The 25,730-nt window shown below is 40.6% G+C and overlaps 1 protein-coding gene across 1 annotated transcript; it reads right to left on the reverse strand.

Annotated features, from left to right (window-relative positions):
* Positions 1-18: 18 nt before the first annotated feature.
* On the reverse strand, positions 19-25,730 carry LOC6641096 (uncharacterized protein DDB_G0283357). Its single transcript, XM_023175171.2, has 6 exons — positions 25,525-25,730; positions 3,164-4,777; positions 2,439-3,098; positions 1,425-2,372; positions 1,074-1,346; positions 19-1,003 (listed from the first exon to the last, which is right to left on the reverse strand). Exons 2-6 carry the CDS (start codon positions 4,774-4,776, stop codon positions 256-258), a joined length of 4,242 nt encoding a protein of 1,413 aa, XP_023030939.1. The 5' UTR covers position 4,777; positions 25,525-25,730; the 3' UTR covers positions 19-255.

Genomic DNA, 25,730 nt, shown 5'->3' on the forward strand with positions numbered 1-25,730 from the left:
TAATAATGATAATTGAATTTAATAACAAACACAAAAAAAAATAATAATATTAATTAGGTTAGATTAAGTTATTTGGAAAGAGACAACAACAATTGTTGATTTGGACATCTCACTCTGGAGAGCGGCGCGGCCTGTGATTGCTTGTTGTTGTTGCTTGTGGTCCTCTTTCCTTTCTTCCTTTTGTTATTATTGTTGTTGTTGTCGTCGTCGTCGTTTTTAGCGTCTGGCGGCACCGCCGCCTGCCTTACGCCATATTCACCGCATCCAAGATGACTTTCTCTTGATCTTGTTGCGCAGACCACGCAATGGCTTCACCTTGTTGCTTGTGACTTTGTTGACAACTGCGGCGGCGGCAACACTGACATTGCCATTACCTCCGCCGCCCATAATTGCAACTGAACCTGGCAGACAACTCAAGCTGTACATGCCGCCGCCGTTGGTGGTGTTAGCATTGGAGGCGGATGAGGATGTAACATTCCCATTGCTATTGTTGGGCGTTGCTGGTGAATTACCATAAAACTGCTGCTCTTCAAACACTGCACGTTGCGGTTGTTGATGCTGATGTTGTTGTTGTTGTTGCTGCTGATGCTGCAATTGCTGTTGTTGAGCCACATTGGCTGCCGCACTACTAAGCAAAGCCATTTTACTGCCACTACCATTGGTATATATACCAATAGCTTGTGCGTGATGCTGAAATTGAAGCTGAGTCGGATGACGTTGCTGCTGTTGTTGTTGTTGTTGTTGTTGGTGGTGGTGGTGATGATGGTGCTGCTGCTGCTGATAAGTGTGATGATGGTCCTCTTCTAAACTATGCCTGGAGGAGGCACGTTTATGAGGTGAGCCAAGGCTACTGGCACTGCCACTACCACTACCATTGCTATGATAATGCGTGGTCGCCACTGAGCCACATTCCACAATGGAGGATCGCGATAGGGAAAGCAAGGCATCAACGCCATCACGTTGTCGCTGCTGATCGGCCAGCTCTTCGGGTGTGATATTATGACTAGAAAAGACAGAATGACAAGACAGTTTAATTTTGAATCATATTTTGATCAGATATTGATCACTCTTACTTCTCCTCGCTGCTATCATAGGCTGCATCTGAACTGGCACAATTGCTATCTGCACCGCCGCCGCCCACAGTCAGATGATGATCATGATCATGATGATGATGATGATGATGCCCATGATGATGGTGATGATGATGGTTCGGATGATTGCCACCACCCATAGCACCCATCGTCTGACCAGTAGTCAATGGAGTTGAGGCTCCACTGTCAGCATTGCTATTGCCACCCGCCGAATATGTATGATCTTCGCTAGGCGAGCTAGTTATCACTGGAGCGCTACACATGGAGAGTGAGAGAGAAAGAATTACATAAGTGTGATCGAATAAGAGAGGGAAATATTCTTAGTGTATTTACCCATTTTGAAAGGATTCGGTAAAAACCTTGGAACCATGCTTAAGAAATAGCATAGCTGCTGCTGCATGTACATCGTCCATGCTATCTGCACCACAATCGCGTGCCAAACGCTCAAAATTATATTCATCTCCTCCATTAGCCGCAGCAGTGTTTCCTATTCCATTTACAGTTGAATAGTTGTTGTACTTGTTATTGTTATTGTTGTTGTTGTTATTGTTGGTTGCATATTCTCCAAGCATTTCATCATCCAAACGATCTCTTTCCACTAGCTGCTGCTGCTGCTGATCATCACGTTTAGTATTGCTAAACGCTCTCGATAAATTAGGAAACAATTTGGGATCAAAACGAGAATGACCTGACCCCGAACCGGAACCGGAACCAGAACCGGAACCATCTCCTGCAGCCGATGTTGAACTTGTGGGTGTAGCAGCTGCTGGCTGGCTAGCTCCAACATTGGGGGCCAATACCAAGCCGTTGCTTCTAGTTGGCGTAGCCAAGGCCACGGCTGTTGTTGCCCCTGGAGTGACGAGTGCTATAGAAGCTCCCGGTTCAACACCAATAGCCGCCGCCGACGATGATGATACACTACCATTGTTATTATCCAGACCCATGACGATTTCATGGCCAGAGATAAAGCTAACAGGACTTTTAAGCGATGGGCTTATTTTGTCTACCGCTGAATTTGGAAAGAATGGCGATCGATTCAGGGCCTGAATGAGATTTTGTCGCTGCTGTGGCTCTACACGCCACAATGATCCTTTGCCCATATTGGGGGCCTTTTCCACCTTAACGAAACTCTTGTTCAATGACAAATTGTGACGTACACTGTTCTTCCAGCCATTTGGCGCTGTCTTAAAGTATGGAAAATGCTGTACAATCCAAGCATAGATCTCCTTAACGGGCAGTGCCTTCTCCACCGAACCCTCAATGGCCATGAAGATTAAGGAACTGCAAGAACAATAAGAGATTGCAATCTCACATCTAACATATCAACTTAAGATTAAGATTACTCACCTAAAGCTATATGGCGGCTTATTATTGGTATGCACAAGTGGATCATATGGCACATTATGCGGATGCTTTTGCTTTTGTGGTGTATTTGGACCACCACCACCACCGGCACCATTAGCACCACCATTAGTAGAAGGAGCACCACCATTCGTACTGCTGGCACTGCCATAGCCATTGGCATTTGCATTGGTGATTGGAGTTCCAGTTCCTCCAATGTTGTTGTTGTTCTTAATTGTTATATATTGCTGTTGTTGTTGTTGTTGTTGTTGTTGTTGTTGTTGTTGGGGCGTACTGGTATGCATACGTGTGACAGCCACCAAATCGAATTCTTTAAGCGAATCCTCATTCTCATAACTGGTATAACTACTCGGACTCTGCAAATTGTGCAAAACATTGCCACCGGAAGCACCACCGGCGGCAGCGGCGGCACCACCACCATTGTGAATACTTGTCGGCGTCATTGGCGGCGGCGGCGGAGACACTGACAATTGCGGACTGTGCGGCTGAATGGCATTATTACTACTAATATTATTATTATTATTATTATTACTACTGCTGCTGTTGCTTGGAGTTGTCGTCGTCGTCGTCAATGTGGTGTAACTGGAGCCGCCAGGTGGCAAAAGGGTACTTCTAGCCGTTTCCGTTGCAATATTGGCGGGCGGGCTATTATATCAGAAACGGAATCAATAGAAACGAATCTCGCAAAGAAATTCTCAAAGTTTACTTACATGACTTGCGGCGAGTTAATATAGGTAAATCCTGGTGGACGTGTGCCATTCAGCAATGTGGCTGTCGTGCTGGTTGTGGTTGTGATTACATTCATTTGGTCTTTGCTGTTGTTGTTGTTGTTGCTGCTACTGCTGGGCGTCGTCGTCACCTCAGAGGAGGATGAGGAGGCGGAGGAGGAGGAGGACGGGGCATAGTTGACGGCATCGAAGACGGCATTGAAACTGCTCGCTTTGGGTACAGGACTATTGCCACCATTCACTGCAGCAGTCGATGAGCCAGAAGCTGAACACGAGCTAAGTGATGAATTATTTGAGGAGGCGGGTGAACTGACCACAGTAACAGTGGAGGCCACCAACTGATGGTGATGATGATGATTATTGGACGACGATTGATGTTGCTGTTGCTGCTGCTGCTGCTGGTGATGATGGTCCCATAGCACATTCATTTTTTCACGCAAATATTTCTTATGTGGATGATGTGTGGCAAATGAGGAGGAAGAATTTGAATTTGAGGTGCTCGAGGCGGAGGCGGAGGCGGAGGTGGAGGTGGAGGACAAAGACAGAGAATCAGCTGTCTTGCCAATTGTTGCCCCACCATTGCTGGTCACATAGATTTGTTGTGGTTTCAAAACACCAATATTACTGCTAGTCACCACAATGGGCACAAAACTGTGGGCATTTCGCGTAGTTGTTGTTGTTGGATATGTGGTGCCGCCTGATGTCGTAGTGGTGGAAACGGAGGCAGAAATGGCAGATTTGGTACTAGCGGCGGCGTTGGAGGTGGCAGCGGTGGCAGCTTTATATTCTACCACAGTGGTGGTCCCACTTGGACCCTTATGTACGGTTGTGGTGCTGCTATATAAAGCCGATGATGATGCTGATGCTGAAGGGGATTGCTGCTGTTGATCACTGACTATACACAGATTTGTGGGCGCCGCAACGACTGTTGCTCCTACTCGTTTGTTTGTTGGGTTAGCTGCTGCTGTAGTTGCTGTTGTTGTTGTTGTACTTGTGACTATGCCCTTGATCAGATTGCTATCACTCAACCAGGACAGCGGGCGCAATTCACCATCATCTGTTTCGTGGGTTCTCTCACCACCTGCAGCGGCGGCTACCACTGCCAGGGCATCAGCTGAGCTTAGCTCAATGGGTTCTGCAGCAAGGAGTACTATGTTGCCAGTTCCTGCAGCAACGGCTCCGCCGCCTGTTGCCCCACCAACTGTTCCATTATGTTCGTATGCTTGAAATCCTGCGGTGGTGGTGCCAACGCCAACGCCAACGCCAGCAGCATTATGTTGCAGAAATACATATTTTGAACCGGCGGCCGACATAATTGTGCTGGGGGTACTCGATATGGAAGGCGGTGGTGGTGGCGGTGTTATCACTGTGGTTCCAATTGATGGCTGGGCCACACTACGATATCCATGGGCGGACGCTGCCGCTGCTGTTACCACTGCTGTGGCCGTTGTTGTTGTTGTTGTTATTGGTGGTGTTGTTGTTGTTGCTACTGCTATAATTCCTGCCTGCGACTGAGGATGATGAAGCTGTCCACGAAATTGAACAATATCGTAATGACTGGTTGTTAGCAATTGTGTGGGATTATCCGTTGACATGCTGCAAAAAGAAAAAAACCAAAAATTTTATTCATCAAGATCGAAAATTCGGACAAATTCGTTAAGTCAGGAAAGTATTGCGGTTGCAATTGGCTGGACTTAACCCGCCACTCCCCAAGCAACTGCAAAACTGGTGTGACCCCTCTCCTACCACACCCACCACCCCCCTTGTTTTACTTGTCAGTTCCTAGCTGGATCGTGATGGCTAATTTTTTCTCTATGCTTAGAATTAGTCAAGTTTTGTAAACAGTCGAGTCATTTAGCCAAAAAGTCAAAGGTTTTTCACACTTTAGGACTGAACAAAGTTTTTACCTACTTTTTACGCAATCATCATCATTATCATCATCGTCATGATCATCATTCATTATCAACAAGAAGTCGGTGTTCTCTTTGCTCCATGCTGCCTTTTAGTTTCTCTCTATCTCTTTCATTCTCTTTTTCGTTCTCCGACTCTCTTCTTAGCTATGTATGTACATATGTACATCATATATTATCTTATCAGTATTTTTTACAAACAGTTCTCTGTTCTGTGTGGTTACCTAAGTGGTGCAAAAGTGGTGCATATTCAAAATTCTCAATAAAAGCGAAAATCAATCAATAGTTGCTGGGGACAAACAATAAAACACAAAAGAATCAGTTTCTGTGATCAAAAGTATTTCATTGGAATTGAAAAACATATGCTTTTGCTTGATACAAAACTGTTCCCAAAAACTGATACAAATACCTGAACAAAGTATGTACATATCGATTATAATGTAATATAATTCATAGGAAATTCAGATTACAATGGATGAAATCATCTCCACATAGGCAAACTGTGTCCTGAATTGTCCTTGCAAAAACAATTAAAACATTTACTTTGAATCAAGAAAACAGACTTTAACATATTTTTAAATTCTTTGCTCTTTATAATTCAAATTAGAATCTGTAGATACATTAGACTTTAAAGATTAAAGTGAAAAATCAGGGCAAGCTGGTGGCCGATTTTACGATCGAGCCCACTGTCAATGGCAGCAACCATGGGGGCTTAGGCTTATATTCTATGAAATGGACACGTGTTCTGTAAAGTTCACAGTAATCTATGCTAATTAACATAGATAAATAATGTTGTATATAACATGTGGGGGAGTACATACATACATACATATATATGAATATTTTAATTTGAAAAAGAATGGAGCGGATGTAATCATCATCAAACACGACAAGTGTTGAACAACCAAAGAAAGAAAAAAAAAAACCAAAACAAAGAAGAAAAAAACATAGCAGCATTCCAGGAGACACCGATGAGTTAGTGGTGTTCCTTTTTTGTTGTTGTTAGGTTAAGGTGCAGCCAACTAAGTGTATTATTATTTATTGATTTTCAAAATAAACGAAAAGCAAAAAAAAAAAAAAGAGGCAAAGCTTCTTCTGGGCCTTAGTAGTATAACGAAAACAAAACAGAACAAAAAAAAAATAAAATAAACACAAATACAAATAAAGTAAATTACTGTGACAAGCTATTATTTTGCATTTGCAACAACAACAACAACAACAATGTAGGCGCACAGGGCAAATGTAAGTGCCACAACAAACAATCAAATAAAAAAAATATACAAATTCAGTTTTGTATACACTTAAGTCGCAATAAAAACGAGACGAGGATACCCTTAAAATACAAATTAAGCTATTAACCGAAACATATGTATGGCTAGTCAAAATGACTCAGTGAAGGTATTTGCATCAAAAGAAGAATTTTCAGTATTGAATGTTATCAGACGATTACAAAGTGTAGGAGAATTTCATGAAATTTCCATTTTTGTAATGGAGTCTTGTACACACAACTCAGTTTACATTAGAAATAAGTCCAGACCACTGAGTTCTTGGAACAAGCTCAGTCTATTCATTGGAACACACACACACACATACATACATATGTACATTGATTCAAGATTTACTTCTTTAACTCTCAATCACTATATACTAGCAACTGATTCTCCCTTCTAGATAGTATATATATACATACAGTTTGGCAAGAAAGTGTTTACACACAGGGAAAACATAAAAATTTTTAGCTTTGAAGCGAAATAAAAGCAGTTAAAATATGATTGTCCAAACTTTTTTTAATGAAAATAGGTAAACTAAACTATAAACTTATTAATAAGTGAAAAAAAATTAACAATATGTTTCAATTAACAAAAAAAAATAACAAAAAACAAAAAAAGGAACAAAAAGTAACTGCCAAGAAAGTGTTTACACATCTCGCTTTTTCGTTTCTTTTTGTCGCATATTCTAAATTTACCGTTGTTTCCCGGAATTTTCCGATCGACAACTATGACTGCTTCAATTTTTTGTGTGGTTTCATTATTAGTTGGCACAATTACTCCGGTAATAGGAATATTTTCAAAAAATAAAAATGCCAGGCAAACGTGTACCATTTGATATGGCCCAGTTGGTGTATTATAATCACACATTGGGTAAAACTGCCACAGAGATTGCCCAAATGTTTTTGATTTCTCGGAAAACGGTATATAATATAATAAACCGTGCCCAAAAAGAGGGTAGGCTCGAGTCAAAGCCCGCAACTGGACGGCCTCGCCTATTAACACCCAGGGCAGAGCGGATTATGCTGCGAAAAGTGGACGAAAAACCAACTATTTCGAACCGGAAGCTTGCCAGAGACCTGCAGGAAGAATGTGGCATTACCATTTCCCGGGAAAGTGTTCGGAGTGCGCTAAAGCGTAACGATTTCTCATCCCGAGCAGCCCGGAAAAAACCACTGATGTCGGCAGATCACGTTCAACGACGTTTAACGTTTGCTAGATTGCACGGAAATCAGCAAGATTCATATTGGGATGATGTAATATTTTGCGATGAATCAAAAATGATGCTGTATTACAACGATGGTCCAACTAGAGTGTGGCGCAAACCCCTAAAAGCCCTCGAGAACAAAAATATAATACCGACTGTTAAATTTGGAAAACTTTCGGTAATGGTCTGGGGGTGCATCTCAAGCAAAGGAGTTGGAGATTTATGTTTTATTGAGAACACCATGGATGCTGGACAGTACTTGGACATTTTGCGCACACATTTAGTAGCCAGTGCCAACAAATTTGGGTTCTTTGCCAATGGTAAGCCTTCTTTTAGGTTTTATCAAGACAATGATCCCAAACATAAGGCAAATGTTGTAAGGTGCTGGCTGCTCTACAACTGTAAAAATGTGTTGGATACACCAGCTCAAAGCCCGGACCTAAATCCCATTGAAAATTTGTGGGCTTATCTGAAGAAGCGAACCGCCAAGAGACATCCTAAGAACAAAACGGAGCTGAAAACCATTGTTTTGGAGGAATGGCAAAATATCCCACTGGAATATGTCAGAAACCTGGTCCAATCAATGAATAGACGCTTAGGAGCAGTCATAGATGCCAATGGTGGCCACACAAAATATTAGTTTTAAGTACTAAGTAGTTAAAACGCTTTAATGAATTAATTGTTTTAGTTGTGTAAACACTTTCTTGGCAGTTACTTTTTGTTCCTTTTTTTGTTTTTTGTTATTTTTTTTTGTTAATTGAAACATATTGTTAATTTTTTTTCACTTATTAATAAGTTTATAGTTTAGTTTACCTATTTTCATTAAAAAAAGTTTGGACAATCATATTTTAACTGCTTTTATTTTGCTTCAAAGCTAAAAATTTTTATGTTTTCCCTGTGTGTAAACACTTTCTTGCCAAACTGTATGTATGTATGTACCTCATCTAATCAAAGATCCAAATAATAGAGGGTAGCTAAACACAAAAAATTACATTACTAAACGAGACCCAGTGAATGGGTCATGCAAAAATTCAAAAGAGAGAGAAAAAAAGAGAGAACAGAAAGAGCTTTTACTCTTGGCCAGTGAAAAGAGAGCACCATATAAACAAAAACAACAACAGTCAAGTCAAGTAAAGTCAAGCCCCAGCAAGAAGTTGCGTCTCAAATGAGTTTGTGGAAAGGGGACAAGGGAAGCGGAATTGCGTTTTTACTTACATATGTTACGCAGTTTGTTGTCTTGGCAACTTTGTGAAAGAAAGAATCGAGCTTGAATTCGCTCTCTCTCTCTCTAACTCTAGGGACTACTTAGATGTAGGCTAATGTAAAAGCATGTGTTTTGGCTACCATTCTCTTTCCTTCTTTCCCTCTCTTTTTCTCTCTGAGAATGAGTTGTTTTGTTTATTTTTTCGTTAGCCTACTACTCTTATTTTTAAAGCCGCTGTTTTTGTTGTTTTTTTTTTGTGCGTTTCTTTCTTCTCTGTTTGTTATTATCTGGTTTTGCTTTTAGTTTGTTTTTATTTTTTGCCATTACTTTTGCTTGGTTGAGATTAGCTCTTGCTTTTGCAGTGAGTTGTCAGTTTTTCGTTCTAGAAACGTCAACCGACAACAAAAGTCTGTGGCTGTGGCTGTGTGTGTGACCCCTGTGGATGGATACATCAACTACCTATGGGTACGGTACACATACATATAAAGCTAAATATACGTAAACATTTGCTGATTTTTTAAATGTCAACCCCCCCTCCCCATCACCTCACATTGCATTTTGCATGCCCTTTCTCTTTCACCCCAATGTCCCCACACACACACACTCACACTCACTCCCTTGTTTCTTCTTTCAATTAACAACAACAACAACAAGTGTTGATGATGATGATGATGTTCATTGTGTATGTGTTTTTTTTTTTTTTTTTTTTTTAATTCTATTTATTTAACAAATTAATTACATATAACAGTGAGGCAACATACAGTATACGTACAATACATTAAGATGCAATACGTACACTACAGTAATATACAAGAAAAATGACAAGAACTGCTGCGGGACGGCCGAAAGGTAATGCTTCACAGCAGTCGAGTTGTTTTTAATGCCGTACCTCCACCCCTGCCCTCCGGCGTTCGGCTAATCGCAGATCGCGCATCGCGTTAGCTGCGAAGGAGTTTACCGCATCCCACTTACGTGGACTCGAGATCATCTCCTCTATCAGGTTATCAACTGTAAGGGTGGTACCCACTTCTTGGAATAGCACCTCCCGTTCGCCAGAGAAGCGATTGCATTCAAACATTACATGCTCTGCATCTTCAATGACGCCGTCCCCGCAGGACGGGCAGAAGGGGGATGCGTCGTGTCCGAAACGGTGTAGGTAATACCTAAAACATCCATGCCCACTGATGAATTGCGTAAGATGGAAATTTACGGCACCGTGTTGCCTACCAATCCACGCACGTACATCTGAAATCATTCTGTGGGTCCAACGCCCCTTGGAGGATTGATCCCACCTCTGCTGCCAGGTGGCTATACTTCTCCTTCTAGCGTCAGCCCTCTTCTCCCTCCTAGATGGCCCATCCTCAAGCGAAGATGCTACTAGTCGAGCTTCCTCTATCTGTAGCTCGATCGGAACCATTCCCGCAATAACCAGTGCGGCGTCGTCGGAGATGGTCCTGAAACCGCAACATACCCTGAGCGCGCTGAGACGATATGCTGCCCGGATACCTCTGGTATAGCTCTCTGTCTTTACTGCATCTGCCCATACCTGTGCCGCGTAGAGAATGATGGATGTTGTAACGCTAGAGAGTAGCAGTCTTCTTTCTTGTCTGGGGCCGCGGGTGTTCAGCATGATTCTCGCTAAAGCCCTCGCTGACTCCAGAGCCTTTGCGTGCACATGCTCCAGATGTTCTCGAAAGCATAGCCGCGTATCCAGCCAAACTCCAAGGTACCGAATAGCCCGCTTCGAGCATATGATAGAGCCCTGTACACTGACCGATGCCGTCTCGACCCGTTTCCTGCTGCTTATTAGGACAAGCTCCGTTTTGTGCGCTGCTAGTTGTAGGCCCACCGAACGCAGCCACTCTGTGATGAGCAAGATCGCCTCGTTCGCCAACGCCTCCGCTTTCGCGACTTCTTTTGCCACTATGACCAGAGCTACATCGTCAGCATATCCAACGGTTTCGCAGCCAGCCGGCAGGTTCAAGCGAAGGATCCCGTCATACATAATGTTCCACAACAGCGGCCCCAAAACGGAGCCTTGGGGTACCCCTGCGGAAACCGAGTATGATGATTGGCCGTTTGTTGTGCTGAAGCACAGTTGCCTGTCCTCGAAGTAGCTCCAGATAATTGCGCGTAGATACTCTGGGACTCCAAAGTTATATAATGCATCCAAAATACATCCCCAGTCTGCAGTATTGAAAGCATTTTTAACATCTAGCGTGACAATCAGACAGTACTCCTTCGTCCCAAGCTTCCATCGAGTGCCTTCTATGGCTGTCGCGGCTATACTGACAACCTTGCCAATGGCGTCGACCGTCGATTTGGCTTTGCGAAATCCAAATTGATTGGATGATAGGTCCCCTCCGGCATTTATAGCTCTGTGAAGCCGGGTACATATAAGACCCTCTAGAACTTTCCCCATAGTATCCACCAGGCAGATGGGCCTGTAAGATGAGGCCGTTCCTGCGGGTTTCCCTGGTTTCGGGATCAGAACCAATTTTTGCCGTTTCCAGATCGTGGGGAAAACTCCTTCATCTAGGCATTTATTGTATGTCTCCAAAAATGAGTCTGGGCGCAGCGCCATTGCCAGTTTGAGGGCCCGGTTGGGGATGGCATCTGGTCCTGGTGCCTTACTCGGCTTAAGTTGGCTTGTTGCGGCCACGATTTCCTGTATTGACACAGGTTCAGTGACATAACTTCCTGCAGCTGGTGTGGCGGGACGTCTACTATGGAGTGAGTTATCCTTACGCGGGAATAATTCTGTGACTATGGAGCTAAGTTGCTCCGCTTCTAAAGGTGTGTGATTTCTATTTGCATATATGCGCTTTACGACGATTTTATACGCCTTCCCCCAGGGGTCTTGCTCTGCTGAGTCACATAGTCTTAGAAAAATTTCCCTCTTAGTTGCCCAAATAGTGTGCTTTAATGTCGTCCTTGCCGAGCTAAATTCGTGCTGCAGCTGCGGCCAGTTTTCAGCATCACGGCGTCTAGCCCTTTGGTATCGTCTCCTGGCTGCAAGACACTTTTTTCGCAAATCGCTGATGTTTTGATTCCACCAATATACAGACTTGTGGTGCCTTGTGTATGCACCACATTGCTGCATGCCCGCATCGCATGCTCTCTCGACCATTTTGGAGATACGGTGAGCCATAACCTCTGCTTCATCCTGTTCCCAGTCGCAGCTGTTGAGTGCCGCTGTAAATTCCTGCAAGTTAAGCGTGTTTATCTTATATTTTTTATCTTGAGTATCATTAGCATTTGGTGGGCGGCCAGGTTCTTCCACTGCAAAAACGATGGCCTCGTGGTCACTTGCAGTATAAGTATCGCTTATTTTCCATGACGACGATGGATAAAGGCCGCTGCTGGTGAAAGTGAGATCTATAATTGATCCCATTCCCGCGCGCCTGAACGTAAATTGGGAGCCGCTGTTTAATAGGACAACGTCTGCGGCAGCAAACGTCTCTAAAAGTACACGCCCTCTTGCATTGGTAAAGGGGCTGCCCCACTCTACCGCCCACGCGTTGAAGTCGCCGCCAACAATAACGCGGTTGTGGTTTCTTATATCCGTAATCAGATCGTCCAATGACTTACTATAGCCTTCCAGCGAGAGGCTTGGTGGCAAATAGCAGCTGTAGACCCAAAAGTCATTTATATGAGCACGCACAAAATGCTCAGCTGCCCACACAGAATACTGCGAGCAACGCTGCGACCGCACGTTGCACGTCCAGATAGCCGCCTTGGATGAGAGGCTCCTGCTCCAGTTGCTGTCCTCGCTACACCTATAAGGTTCGCTAATTAACACCGCGTCTGTGTTTAACTCAAGCACTGTTTGCGTTAGCAATGCTTGCGCCGCCTCGCAATGATTTAGATTTATCTGTAAAAATCTAATCTTCTTTGTGGTGGGACACCGTCTTGGGACTTTTCTTGGTCCATGCAGGGCAATTCTGGCCGCCGGAAACGTGGTCCAACTGGTCAAGGCCCTTTTCTAGGCACAAAAAACATTTAGCCTTGTTGTGGCACTCTTTTATCTTGTGGTCGTTCTGCCCACATCTCAGGCACCACTTGCTTCTGTCGACTCGCCTATTGCATCTGGCTGCGATATGCCCAATTTCCAGGCACTTATAGCACCTCACTGGAGTCTCATTTATGCGGATCCTGCATACGTTAAAAACTACTTTAACGGTACCAGCTTTAAGCAAAATCTCCGCCACGTGTGCTGGGATACACAGAATGGCTTTCTGAGTCCCCGAGCGCAGCGGACGCAGACTCTTTACAGCATCATGGGGTAGATTTATGCTCAGTTCGGCAGAAATCGCATTGATTATCTCGTCTACGGTAGTTTCATCGTCCATGTCTAGAATCTCCAGCCGGGTACGGTGGGTGAGGGTATGGGCTTCTGCCTTGCCATTCAGTGCCACATCGATATCTCCTTTAATCCGCTGCAAATTATCGGCACTACCCTTGATCTCTAGAAGAAGGTCGCCCCTTGCTGTTTTTCTCACTTTTTGGACACATTCGCCAACGGCTTTGAGCTTTGCATCCTCGCTCCGTGTCACCAGTTTTAGGATGTCACTATATGACATGTCGCCCTTCTTTTCGACGATGATAGCATTTGGTCGCTGCCTCTGCTTTGTATGCCTTCTCTGTTTTGGAGCTACTACGTGCCATTCGGCACCGCCAGCAGCAGGCTCTTTTGCAGTACTGATCTCACCAATATGTGCACTTTTTTGCTTTTTTGCTGGCACATAGCTTTGAGTCACCACTTCATCCCTTGGGCGTTTAGGAGAATCGCCGATTGGGGGCTTACCACGGAGTCTACTCACGGCCATGGCCACGCCGGGCGCTTGATCTGACTCAGCAGGCTTTCTCTCATTGCAGACGGTCAGCTGGCCGTCGAACACCTTTTGGCACAGGAGTTCTTGCAGCTCCTTCATTCTCGTGATGGCTTGTTTGGTGTTGACATTGACGTGTCGGACGGCCTTTGTCATGAACACCTCTACTAAATCCCGAGGAGCTTACCCAATTCATCGAGCTCAGGGATATTCGATGCCAGTGGAGCTACCGGTGCCGCATCCGAGCACTCGACTCTTTGCGTTGACGCTGGTGCCACAATTAGTTGCTGGCCATTCTCTTGTGGAGCTGTAACCCGGGGCGGAGTCCGGCCCAGACGTGAGCTCTTCCTGAAAGCAGCCTCTTCCGTTGCCTCAGCAGAATTCGCACCAACCATACTAGATTGGCACTACTGAGACAAGGTTTAACAGTCAGGCGCTATCCGTTACTTTAAAATTTGAATTTGAATTTTCAAATTGGCGCCCAAAAACTCCCTGGCGCCCTCTGTCAGATACAAGGGCCCGACCCCTGCGTTTCCCAACACTGGCCTTGGTCAGCTGACAAACGATCGGGGAAGAAGAAGCAGCCTCTTGCAGCAACAAGAAATGTGGAACGGCCTGGGGAAATTTGCGGATAATTCCACGACACACTCACACAGGCAGGAGTCCAGAGGATGAGAGGCGGGAAAACCAGTAAGCAGGAGAGAAACGCCGCCCCCCCTTGGCCCAATGACCGGTCCAAACTTATGGGGATACCAAACGAATAATTTGGCCAGCACCGCGTTGAGGCGCAGACACCAACAGTGGTACGTAGCTAGACACTCCGAAGCTAGTCCTAAACAGATTCCACGATTCACAGATTCTTTGGAGGCCGATTTTTACACTCAAAACTGGGAGCATCCGCAAAGACAACCGCGAACTCAGACTCTCCTTGTATGTTGTGTATGTGTGTGTGTGTGTGTGTGTGTGTGTGTGTGTGTGGTAACTGTACCTGATGATGCCTGCTGCCCTTTTGCATGCAACGCGTGCTAATAATGAAAATGAACTACCGAAGAACCGTAAAACCGAACCTAACCGAACTAATCCGAACTTAAACTAAGACCCAGCCCAGCTTTCTTACGATGATGATGATGATGATGATGATGGTGCGGCTGGTTAATGATTCATTTCAGAATTCTTACATACATTTGTCATAATAGCAAGTGTAAAAATCGGTTTATTAATAAATCCAAAATGATTTTTAATACAAACACAAAACAAAAGTTAATCATAAATGCAGCAAAGCAGAACTCAACTATTTAATACCCTATAGATTAAATCTTATTACAAATAATTCAACTCAAGTAACTATTAAAGAAAGTCAATAACTTTTAAATTCGATTAATCGATTGCTTTTGTAGCAGTTTCTCTTATATTTAAATAATATTAACTAAAAGCTTGAATGATATTGGAATATGAAAAGCCAATCTAAATTGGCATTCCATGGTAAATTAGTCAATTAATTTATAGTTCAGTTTGGCTGTTGGTTTATAAAGCTAACACAATCTAACAATTGATATTTAAATGTACAATACGTAAGCTAATCTACTCTTTGGCACCCTATTAATCGTTGGACGAATACAATAACAAAACGACAAAACAAAAAAACAAAAACAATAACCTCGTGTATTACTCGCTCACTCTCTCTCTCTCTCTTGTTTTGCTGCTGCTCTTCTATTGCTGCTACTTTGTTTCTCTTTGTTTATCATTATTATTTTACAACAACAATCAATTAGGTGGGTGTACCATCATGCACTTCTTCTAGTTGTTGTTGTTGTTACTGTCATTGTCAATTACAATAATAAATACAAAAATATATATGAAAATCTATTAAACGTGAAAATCTTAAATGAGTTGTTTCCTCTTTTTGTTTTTGTTGTACCCCCATACATCACTTATGTGTGTGTGTGTGTAAAACAAAGGAAAATAGTGAGAAAGAGATCGAGAGGGTGTGAAATAGGATGAGGGAGGGGCGAAGCCACCATGTATGTGTCAAATAATAATATAATAATCCATTTTGTTTTCTATCTATCTATATGATTTATTATACAAAAAAAAAAAAAAAAGAGAGACATTTTTTGCATACTTCCGGCTAAAAAGCATTATTTGAGAGAGTCCCCAATGGAGCTGGCTGGGGTAAAAGAGAGAGAGATAACTCTTTACACTCTATTAGTGTAAGTTTCTTTGTGTTTGTCTCTCTGTGTGTGTTTGTATGTAAACATCTCGCTCCCTCTCTCCCTCTCTTTCTCTCTTATTCACATTAATGAAATATAAACAAAAATTCCTCGATTGAGAAAAATAATAACAACAACAACAACTACAAAATGGGTAATTTCAGTGAAAACAGTTTCAATTATTCTACACTGATTTATACACAATTAATCATGATTTCTTGTTGTTATCCATTTTTGGAAATTTTTGCCGTGAATTTTCTGGAGAAAATCAACCATCAATACACCACGGAGCAAAGAGAAAATGTCATAGACGACAATGACGACGACCACGCGGCGTATACGTAATGCCCCCTGAATTATGCCTAAACATACACAGAAACAAACACCAATAGCTCACGCACACGCATACACAAATACACACCTATGCTATACACGCATTGTACGCACACATTCATCTACATTTATATACATATATATATATATATATACAAACACACGTACATTTTCCTTTCATTACGTATACGCCGCCTGGGCCACAAAACATTAGAACATAGAAGAAAAAAACACAAAAATCATCATAAATGTGTGGAAAATTCTCTAAAAACACAAAAAAAAAAAAAAATTCATTCTAATGTATATAAATATGTGTGTATAAAAATATATATATATGTATATATTTTTGTTTATATATGTGTATAATACTCATTCGAATGTATGTATGTATGTATGTCTGTATGTTTATTTGTATAACAACAAATATATGTATTGAAATATTTCAAACAACAACATAAACACAAGAACAAAAATGAGTGCAACAAAAATAATAAACGCAACAAGGCCGCCGTCGCCGTTTGGCTAAAATAAAAAAAAAAAAAAAAATCTTTCGTGTGGCGTTTTATAATTGTTGTGTTGCCAGAACCCACACCTCCCTCCTCTCTACGCGCCACCCATAGAACGCTGCTGCTCTATGGGAAGATGGCGTTTAGCCTAAGATAGAGCAAAAAAGAAAGAGAAAGACAGAGATAGAAAGAGTGAGTGAGTGTGAGAGTGAGGGAGGATGAGGGAGGGTAGCAAGAAGAGTAAGTGAGGTTGAGGTTGGCTGCCCGTTAGCGTCGCCGTCGTCATCCAACTAATACTACTACTAACTAACCAATTCAAGTTTTTCCCTCATTAAAAACTAAAAAAAAAAAAAAACAAATACACTGTTATTTATCACTCATTTTAGAATCAAATGAATATGGCAATTACATATTATTGGCATACAGTGAAAACTCCCAACTTCAACTTTGACCTCATATGGTTTTCATTGAAAACTTAATCAGGTGCTAAGGGAGAACCTTCTAAACCGACACACACACACACACACACACATAGTTCCAGTTGTATTAGAAAAATTAGAATAGGTAAGGTCGAATCCGAAATACCTTTTTTTAGGTTTTTGTAATACTCTATATATATGTATACATATGTTTGTGTATATTTTGCATATATATAAAGTTGGAGAGCCTTTACTGTACTTTATGTAGTAGTAACAGAAAGCCCTCAGTCACAACTCACACCTACAGCACAAAAATACACGCACACACACACACACACACACATCTATATCTATATATATTTATATAGCGCGAATGAAAGAGATAGTTATATTAGAGAAAGAGAGAGAAAGAAGAAGCTCGAAATTTGTGTTGACGTCGCTGCATTAGCATTAAAAGTAGACGCCAACGTCGCTGCCAACAAATTTTCAACGTGGTTTTTTATTTTTAGTTTGTTGTTGTTTTTAGCATGGTTATGAAATCGGAGAGTGGAGAATAGCGGCGACGGCTCTCACTCTCTCGCTTAGTGTCTGACCCCCACTACATCTCCTCGCAACTGTTTCCCTCTCACGATGAGTTTCTCTGACTTTTTGGTAAAGCTTAAAAGGCGCCTCCTTGGGGCTTTGTTTGATATTTTTATAAGTTTCTGTTTTTTTTTTGTTTTCCTTTTTGTGAATTGGTTAATTATTACTTTGTTTTTACACACACACACACTACACACACACTTATATTTAGGCACAAGGAGTAGAACCATGTAAAATAAACTGTTATTTTGCAGTTGCTTTTGCTTCTCTTTCCCCCCACCCACCCACATACCTCCATTCAGAAAAATTAATTTGATGAAAGAAGAATCACTTTTTGGGTTTCTAGTTAGTGTAACGTTTCTCTTTCTTTTTTTTTTTTTTGCTTTAATTTTATAACATTTTAGCACAAAAACAAAAAAAAATTGTTCAACTTTTAAGTAAGAGAAGATATAAATTTAATTTTCTTTTTGTTTAATCTCGACCCGTAAGGCACGCGAGCAGGCAAACGAATGAAGCGAAGCGGCGGCAGGCAAAAATGAAATGCCGAGACACACACATAGGCTATAATACCAATACCAACGCAATGCAGTACTGTGCACTGTGGGGTGTACAATCGTTTTTTGAGCATTTAATTCAAAAATCTTTGTTTAACAATAATTTTCACTCTCATTGCATTGCGTGAAGTAATAAATATATTTTGCAATTGTTTTTTTTTTGACAAAATGGGCGTGGCAAGTCGTTTTTAAAGTTAGGCAATATCATTATCAGCATAAGTAATATAGACACTTGAAGCAATTTAAACCAAATGAAAGTAGTTTTGCTTTGTTCCCATTACTTGTTTTTGACAGCGTTCTTCTCACCAGTGATGAACAAATTTGAAAAACCCAGTATGCAGAAATGTGATTTCATATTTTATCTATAAAATATTTAGGTTTCAAAAACTTTTAAATTGACTTAAGTGCTCAGTAAACGTCTGTGCGCCCCATTGTTCACACAGAGAACAGTAAAAGCAGCAGCAGAGAGAAGAGCGCACAAAGCTTTCATTGTGTGAGGTGTTGGGCCAGCCTAGGCCAGCCAGCCAGACCACGATACAACGACAAAAGATACCGCATTGCGCAGACACGTTATTTGGCGTAGTAGCGAGAGTTAACGCTGTCCGTGACGTCATAACAAACACACACCTACATACATGTAATAAAATCACACTTAAATCAATGATAAAAACACAGCTTAAAACCAACTTATTATTAAAGTTTGGTTCTAAATTTTGAAAGATTTTTTTGTTGTGCTTCTTAGCTTTAGCTGAGAGCAATGTAAATTCGTGACGTATGTAAATACGATGAGATTTGATCAAAATGTATACGCTTTGCAATCACTTTTCACGCTGAGCTACCTTCTGTTGTCGTAACATGGGCCAAGACCGGTAAAGCGTCGTAAACAAAAGCTTGAGAGAGAGTTGGCGTACCGGGTGCCTCTCTCTCTCTCTCCCACTATTTGCCTGTTTGCGTGTGTGTTGAGTTGCGCGTTCGCGCATGACATTGCCATTTATTGAAAAGTGAGCAGCAACAACAGCCGCAAAATGTATACATCCATGTGTATATGTATGTATGTACATACATATGTACGTACATACATATATATATATAAATAAAATAGCAACAACAAATCAGGTTGGCGGCGGCCTCACACGCGATTTACAAACAACTTTGCGTCGATGTCGGCGTCGCTGTCGTCGTGTGGTAAGTATAAACAAGTTAACAAAACACAAGGATCAACAACAACAACAACAGCAACAACAAAACACAGTTCGACCAGCTTAACAAACAGCTGTTTGGGCTAGGCTTTAAGGGAATTCCATTAACCTGTCTATCCTCTCTTTTGCGCTGAGAGGAGTACCCTCTCTCCTTTTCGCTCTCTCCTTTCCTTTTTCTCTTCCCCTTTCTCTATTCCCCCTGACTATCAATGTACGTTCATATAAGTATATATTGTCAATATGCGTGCCATTTCTTTTACTCACTCCCGCCTCCTCCCCCCCGTGTGACTCACAACAATGAAAGGCTCAATTGTAACTTATTGTTGTTGTTCTTATTTTCAATGTGAATAACAAATTGAAATGGAGAAAAAAAAAACACTGTTAACGTACTGTTAAATCACTGTTAAATTGATTGGTGTCTTTTACATTTTGTGGGCGGAGAAATATTGAATCAATTTAATCTGATCAATCAATTCTCTTCTTTTAAATATAACAAAGTTTTGGTAAGTTTTTTGGCTTCAAAAATTCTTTATAAACAATTGGAAAATCATTAAAGCTTCTCTTAAACTTTATTTCCAGTTCGACGATCATCAAAGACATATAGAAACTTCTGCGCAATTTATTTGCCCTGGTATATGATTCCGTTCAAGGTTTCCAGATAGAAAACGTGTCCAACCGTTTTGCCGGAATAACGATTCCGGATTGTGGACAACAAAACCAATAAAATTTCCATTTCATTTATAGCAAAAACAAAAAAAAAAATAAAAAATAAGCAGCCACTTGACATTTTAGTTTCAATACATGAGGAACAACAACAATAATAATAATAAAACGAAAATATGCTTAATTCATTAATAAATAATTAAATTAATTAGGAAAAGTTGATAAAAAGCTGATACGCTGTCGCAATCGACAGAGACAGTGACGTCGACGTCTACGTCGACGTCAACGCCAACGTCCACACGTGCGACGCACAATGGGCCAACGTCGCGACGACCGACAACGCAGAACGCGATGAAGAATGGGCGGGGGTGGGGTTGGCAGTTCAGTTATAGAAGACGAAGCACAAGAACAAAATGCAAAAAAAAAAAAAAAAATAAAATAAAAGAAGAAGATCAACATGGATTGCCAACTGCAGCAGTTTTGGTTTTACTTTTTTTTTCATTCTTGTTGTATTTAATTTTAGGCAAAAGTTAAAAGAGCTTACTTATAAATAAATTTCAATACGCACCCAAAGCAAGCGCAAAAATAAAAGCAGAGAGCGTACACAGAAAATAAGAGAGAGAGAGAGCGGGAGAGAAAGAGAGTGATATGCGAGTTTTAGCCGGCTTTTCTTTATATCATTTTGTTGTTGTTGTTGTTTTCCTTCTTTCTTTTTCTCTTCTTTTCTTTCTAGCAACACAACTGCATTTAAACAACACAAAAAGCAAACGAGGAGATCACTAAAAATAAGAAAGTTTTTGTCATTTGATGTAGTTGCCAGGCGCAAGGTATGTACATACATACATATGTGTGTATGTATGTATGTACATATCTACACACAACATTTGCCGCTTATGCACATCTTTTCAGCGTCGCTGCCGGCCAATGCAACGAAATGCATGTACATATGCTCCCTTTCCTTTCAATTTCAATCGTGTGGTTGTCTTGAGAAAATTGCACAACGAATTCTAACATTTAATTAGGTCAACAATAGTTATTAAATATATGTACTTATGTTCTTAGATGTGTATGCATAATACGGAGTGTATAAAAAACAGCTGATAAGGCTTCAAAACTTTAAGCTGACCTAACAAAGAAAATAAATGTACATACAGTGCCTAGTGTGTGAGCAGGAGAGACAAAACAGAGAGCGAGAGGGACATAGAGGAACCTTTTATCCGTAACTTTATAAAGGCTCCAAACTCGAGTCTCAGATATTTTGTTTGAATTAAAAAGATTAAGTTCGAAATTTCATTCTATATAAAATCTGACATTGCATCCATATCCATACAGATCCTGGCAGTTGGGGGGTCTGGACCCCCCTCCCCCCACCCCAAATACATAGACAAATGCTCGTTTATTTCCCTCATTCACATTTTGTTTGTGATTTCAATCAACTGTCACCTGTTTCACTTAAGCTCGCCCTCGTTTTGAGTCTTAAAAGTTTGTAACATGGCGATAATAAAATGTATTTACATATGTACATATGATTATGATGATGATATATAAACATATACATACATACAAATGCATTTAGGTATGTATGTATTTTTGTAAATAGGAAAACTCTTTTGAAAGGCGTGAAAAACACAACTGATAAGACTTTAATCTCTAAATGCTGATATGAGAGAGACAGAAAACGAAAGAAGAAAATTATCTGTATTTTTATATGTACATATGTATGCATAATGATTAACTAAAGAAAATTACCGCAAAACAATTAAAGAGTGTAAACTTTTAGATACTCTTTCCGTCCCTCTTAGGGATATTTCTTTAATTTCAGAATTCCAATTGGCCTAAACCCATATAAATACATACATACATAAATATATTGGTTAGATAAGTTGATGTTTTGTTTTGTTTTTTTTTTGTTTTCCTCCTATTTCTTATAACCTTTTAGTGTATTTGGGAGTAGAAGTGTTACGTATAAACTGTATGTATGTATGTATGTATGAATGTTTTTTGTTATTTGTGTGTTTGTGTATTTGTATTTGCTTTGTGTGTGCCACCTCCACTGCCCTTCAATCAAGCAAACTGAAACCAATTGACATAGACACACACACACACACACAAACTTGGAGATACAAATGTATCCATACATCTATATACATACATACATGTGTACAGAGTCATCCAAGTCGTGATAAACGTTTTCCACTAATTAGCACATTTTTAAACGACCCAACACACAATTTGTTGGTCAATGCTGCAATGAAACTGAACTAGCTTTAGCTAAACTGAACTACATACATCTGATGTACATACATACATACTCATTTTAGGGTATATATGTATGTGTTTAGCGTTCTATGACATTGGAAAGAGCCCTTTTAAATTGAAAATTCTGAACATACGTAGATTTTCCACATGGACAAATGCGGGCGGATATATGTACATACATATGTATGTATGAACAAGGATAAATTTTGTAAGCCAATGTAATTTTTTCTACTAACTTAAATGCTCTCTCCTAACAGAGAGAGATAGAGAGAGAGAGTTGATATTATTATTTATTAAAAGACCAACAACAGCTGTGTTGACAATTAACAAAAACATCTTCACTTAATTGTATAAGTTTTCCTTTAACAATTTGCCATAAAGTGTGTGTGTGTGTGTCTGCTCTCTCACTCTCTCCATCTCTCTCTCTCTCTTTATAAACACACTTCACTTGCGACATTTTTGTCTCCTGGCACACTTGTAACTTTCTTCTGACCCGCTGACTGGCAGTGCATTGTTATTTCTCTCTTTTTTGCTCTAATTCTGCTTTTTGTGTATGTGTGCGTTTGTGTGTTCTCCTGTGAGTGTGTTTATTTGTTTTTTGTTGTTGTATAACTCAACAGAGCCAGCTCTAACAGGCTAACAACAAAGTTGCCGTTGCCGTTGCCCGTTTGTCGTTGGCTGCTACTTTTAAGTTTTGTTTGCATTTTGCGCATTGTTGTTGTTGTTGCTGCTGCTGTTGTTGTTATTGTTGGTGCTGGTGCTGCTGCTGCTGCTTCGGCGGCTATATCTTATCGCTTAAGTACAACACACAAAATTGTTGGCATAGCGCTTTTCTGTATATAATTACACATATGCACATACATTCTACATACATATGTACATATATAGAAAATTATTTCTATATACAAATTTAACCAGGGCCGCCACAAAAACAAGTGTAAAAACAGGTCCTCGGGGTTAAAATAAAACTATTTCACAGTTTTTGTACAAACTTTTGTTTTTGGAATCATTTTTCTTTAGAGATCTCAAAGTTTTCGCACAGTTGGGGGCAATCCTAAAGATCCTCCCCCTTGGTAGGTCTACTACCATAGTTCGATCCTGCAAATACATTCAAAAATATACAGGCATAAAAAGAATACACACAATGTGTATGTATGTATGTACATAATTAATTTTTTGCTGTTATTTATTTATTTTTTTTTTTGTTTTTTATATAATCAACAAACTGCTAGCGTCACATGCGCCTCAGACTCATACACACACACACACACACACACACACTAACGTTTGGGAGGAAGGTTCTCTCTCACCCACACACACGGACACACATACAGGCAAACTCTCGCAATGTGCTTTATAGGTGCAAAGTCAAAACGCTACTACTAGAAAGAGAACCAGAGTGAGAGCAAGACAGAGAGGGCAGTAAACATACGTTTTGCCATCGTTTGACAACGTCCTTTCACCACCCAAACACCCACCCACCCACTTACCCTTTCATTTGACCAAATTAACATTCAATTAGTTTTTAATGCAATATGCCCTTTATAAGATAGCCTTGCCAATATATGTACATGGCTAGAGGGGGTGAAGAGGTGGAAAATTTTCCAATTGATTTTTAAGTCGCACGCATTTTTCATTGCATAATTGCACAAATAGTGGGAGCATGAAGAGGAGGAGGGAGAAAACTGTTAGAGAAGTTTCACGTGAGTTTCAACGACGACAAGTGCTGCTGCTGCTGCTGCTGCTACCAACAATGCGATATGCATACAATTAGCGTTTTTTTTGCCCCTCTCTCTTTCTTTTTCTTAATCTTATGCTCTCTTTATCTCCCTCTCCCTCTCTCTCTCTCTCTTACTTTTTACTATCACTCTCTCACAATTTCTTAGTCACTCACACATTCGATTGTCAAAGAAAACAATAATAATATTAAACAGCAAAAACAACGACGTGGGACGCCAAAATAATATTGGCGTCTCTTGCTTATCTCTTTTGTGCTCTCTCTCTCTCCCTCTATCTATCTCGCTCTTGCATAGAGTCTGTTTTTTGTTCTGTATGTATTTTCTTGCTGACGCAGCCGTTATGCGTAAGTGTATGCGTGGAATGGTGTGTGTGTGTGGGTGGGGGGAGGAGGCTAAGGCAAAAATAACGCCACAAAACTAACAAGTCCGATCAAGACTGATCCACACTAAGCGGACGAGCTTGCGCAGTGTGGGACACACAGTTGTGTATATGGACACTAGACAACAGTCGGCGCAGGAGGTTTCACATTTTAATAGAAGATCACATCATCCTGATGGGAATTAATGTGTGTGTAAATAGACAATATTATCAAAGATTCATTCATTAAAAAACATATATTTTCTATTGAATAGTCAAATTTCAAGTGTAGTACTTTTTCGAGACTGTAGTGTATCTCCGATCTCCAAGTATAAACACAACAATAAAAACAACAACTTATTCGCGAGGCGATACGAAATGAATAAAAAGCAAAATCAAAGCAAAAAGGCAAAAAAAAAAAATAAAAACAAAAAAAAACAAAATTGTTGTTAGTATTGGAAATTATACGCAGCGAATACAACTTTATAACAAAGACGAAAACGAAACGTTTAACACACACATACACATTAGAAATCAGCGAGAGCAAATACATACATATGTACATATGTATATATACATACATAAATGTAAAAGTATGTAAGTATGCGGGTGCCCTCCAAGCAACCTCCCCCCTTCTCTTCATACACTATCAAACTACCATGGTATATTACCTTCTCCCCCTTCCATCGTCATCACCCTTATCTCTTTTTGACTCGCTCTTTCTCTCTTCGATCGTTTGTTACTTGCAGTTTGAATTTTTCAATTAAACAAATTTATTTTGACAATTTTAATTGTCGTCTGCAAAGCAGCGTCATTGAGGGGGGCGTTAACAGAAGCGCGGGGGTCGCAGACAACCCGCACTCTTACACTCACACACACAGAGGCCACAAACTCACACATACAGATACATTTATATATAAATATGCCCATACATATGTACATATACATATCTATGTATTTGTATGGGCATAAACATTTCTCTTTGAGTGACAAATTTTTGTTTGCGTTCCAAAAATATAATTCTTTTCTTTTTATTTGAAAAATTTTTTTTAAGTGATTTTATTGCTGTTATTGTTTTTGTTTCTTTATTTTGCACTCACGTTTTTTGTTGTGGTTTTGTGTTGTTGTTATTGTTTTATACATATGCGCCGCCTGGGCACACGCTCTCGCTCTCGCTCTCTTGTGGTGGGCGGCACTTGCAAAAACTAATTGTGGATTTTGTCTCTCTCTCTCTTTTGTTATTTTTTTTGCGAATTTATGTTTGACAATGTAGAAGTACATACATATGTAAAATTGTTAACACTCA

Source organism: Drosophila willistoni (assembly GCF_018902025.1).
Source record: "Drosophila willistoni isolate 14030-0811.24 chromosome XL unlocalized genomic scaffold, UCI_dwil_1.1 Seg141, whole genome shotgun sequence".
Lineage (NCBI taxonomy): Eukaryota > Metazoa > Arthropoda > Insecta > Diptera > Drosophilidae > Drosophila > Drosophila willistoni.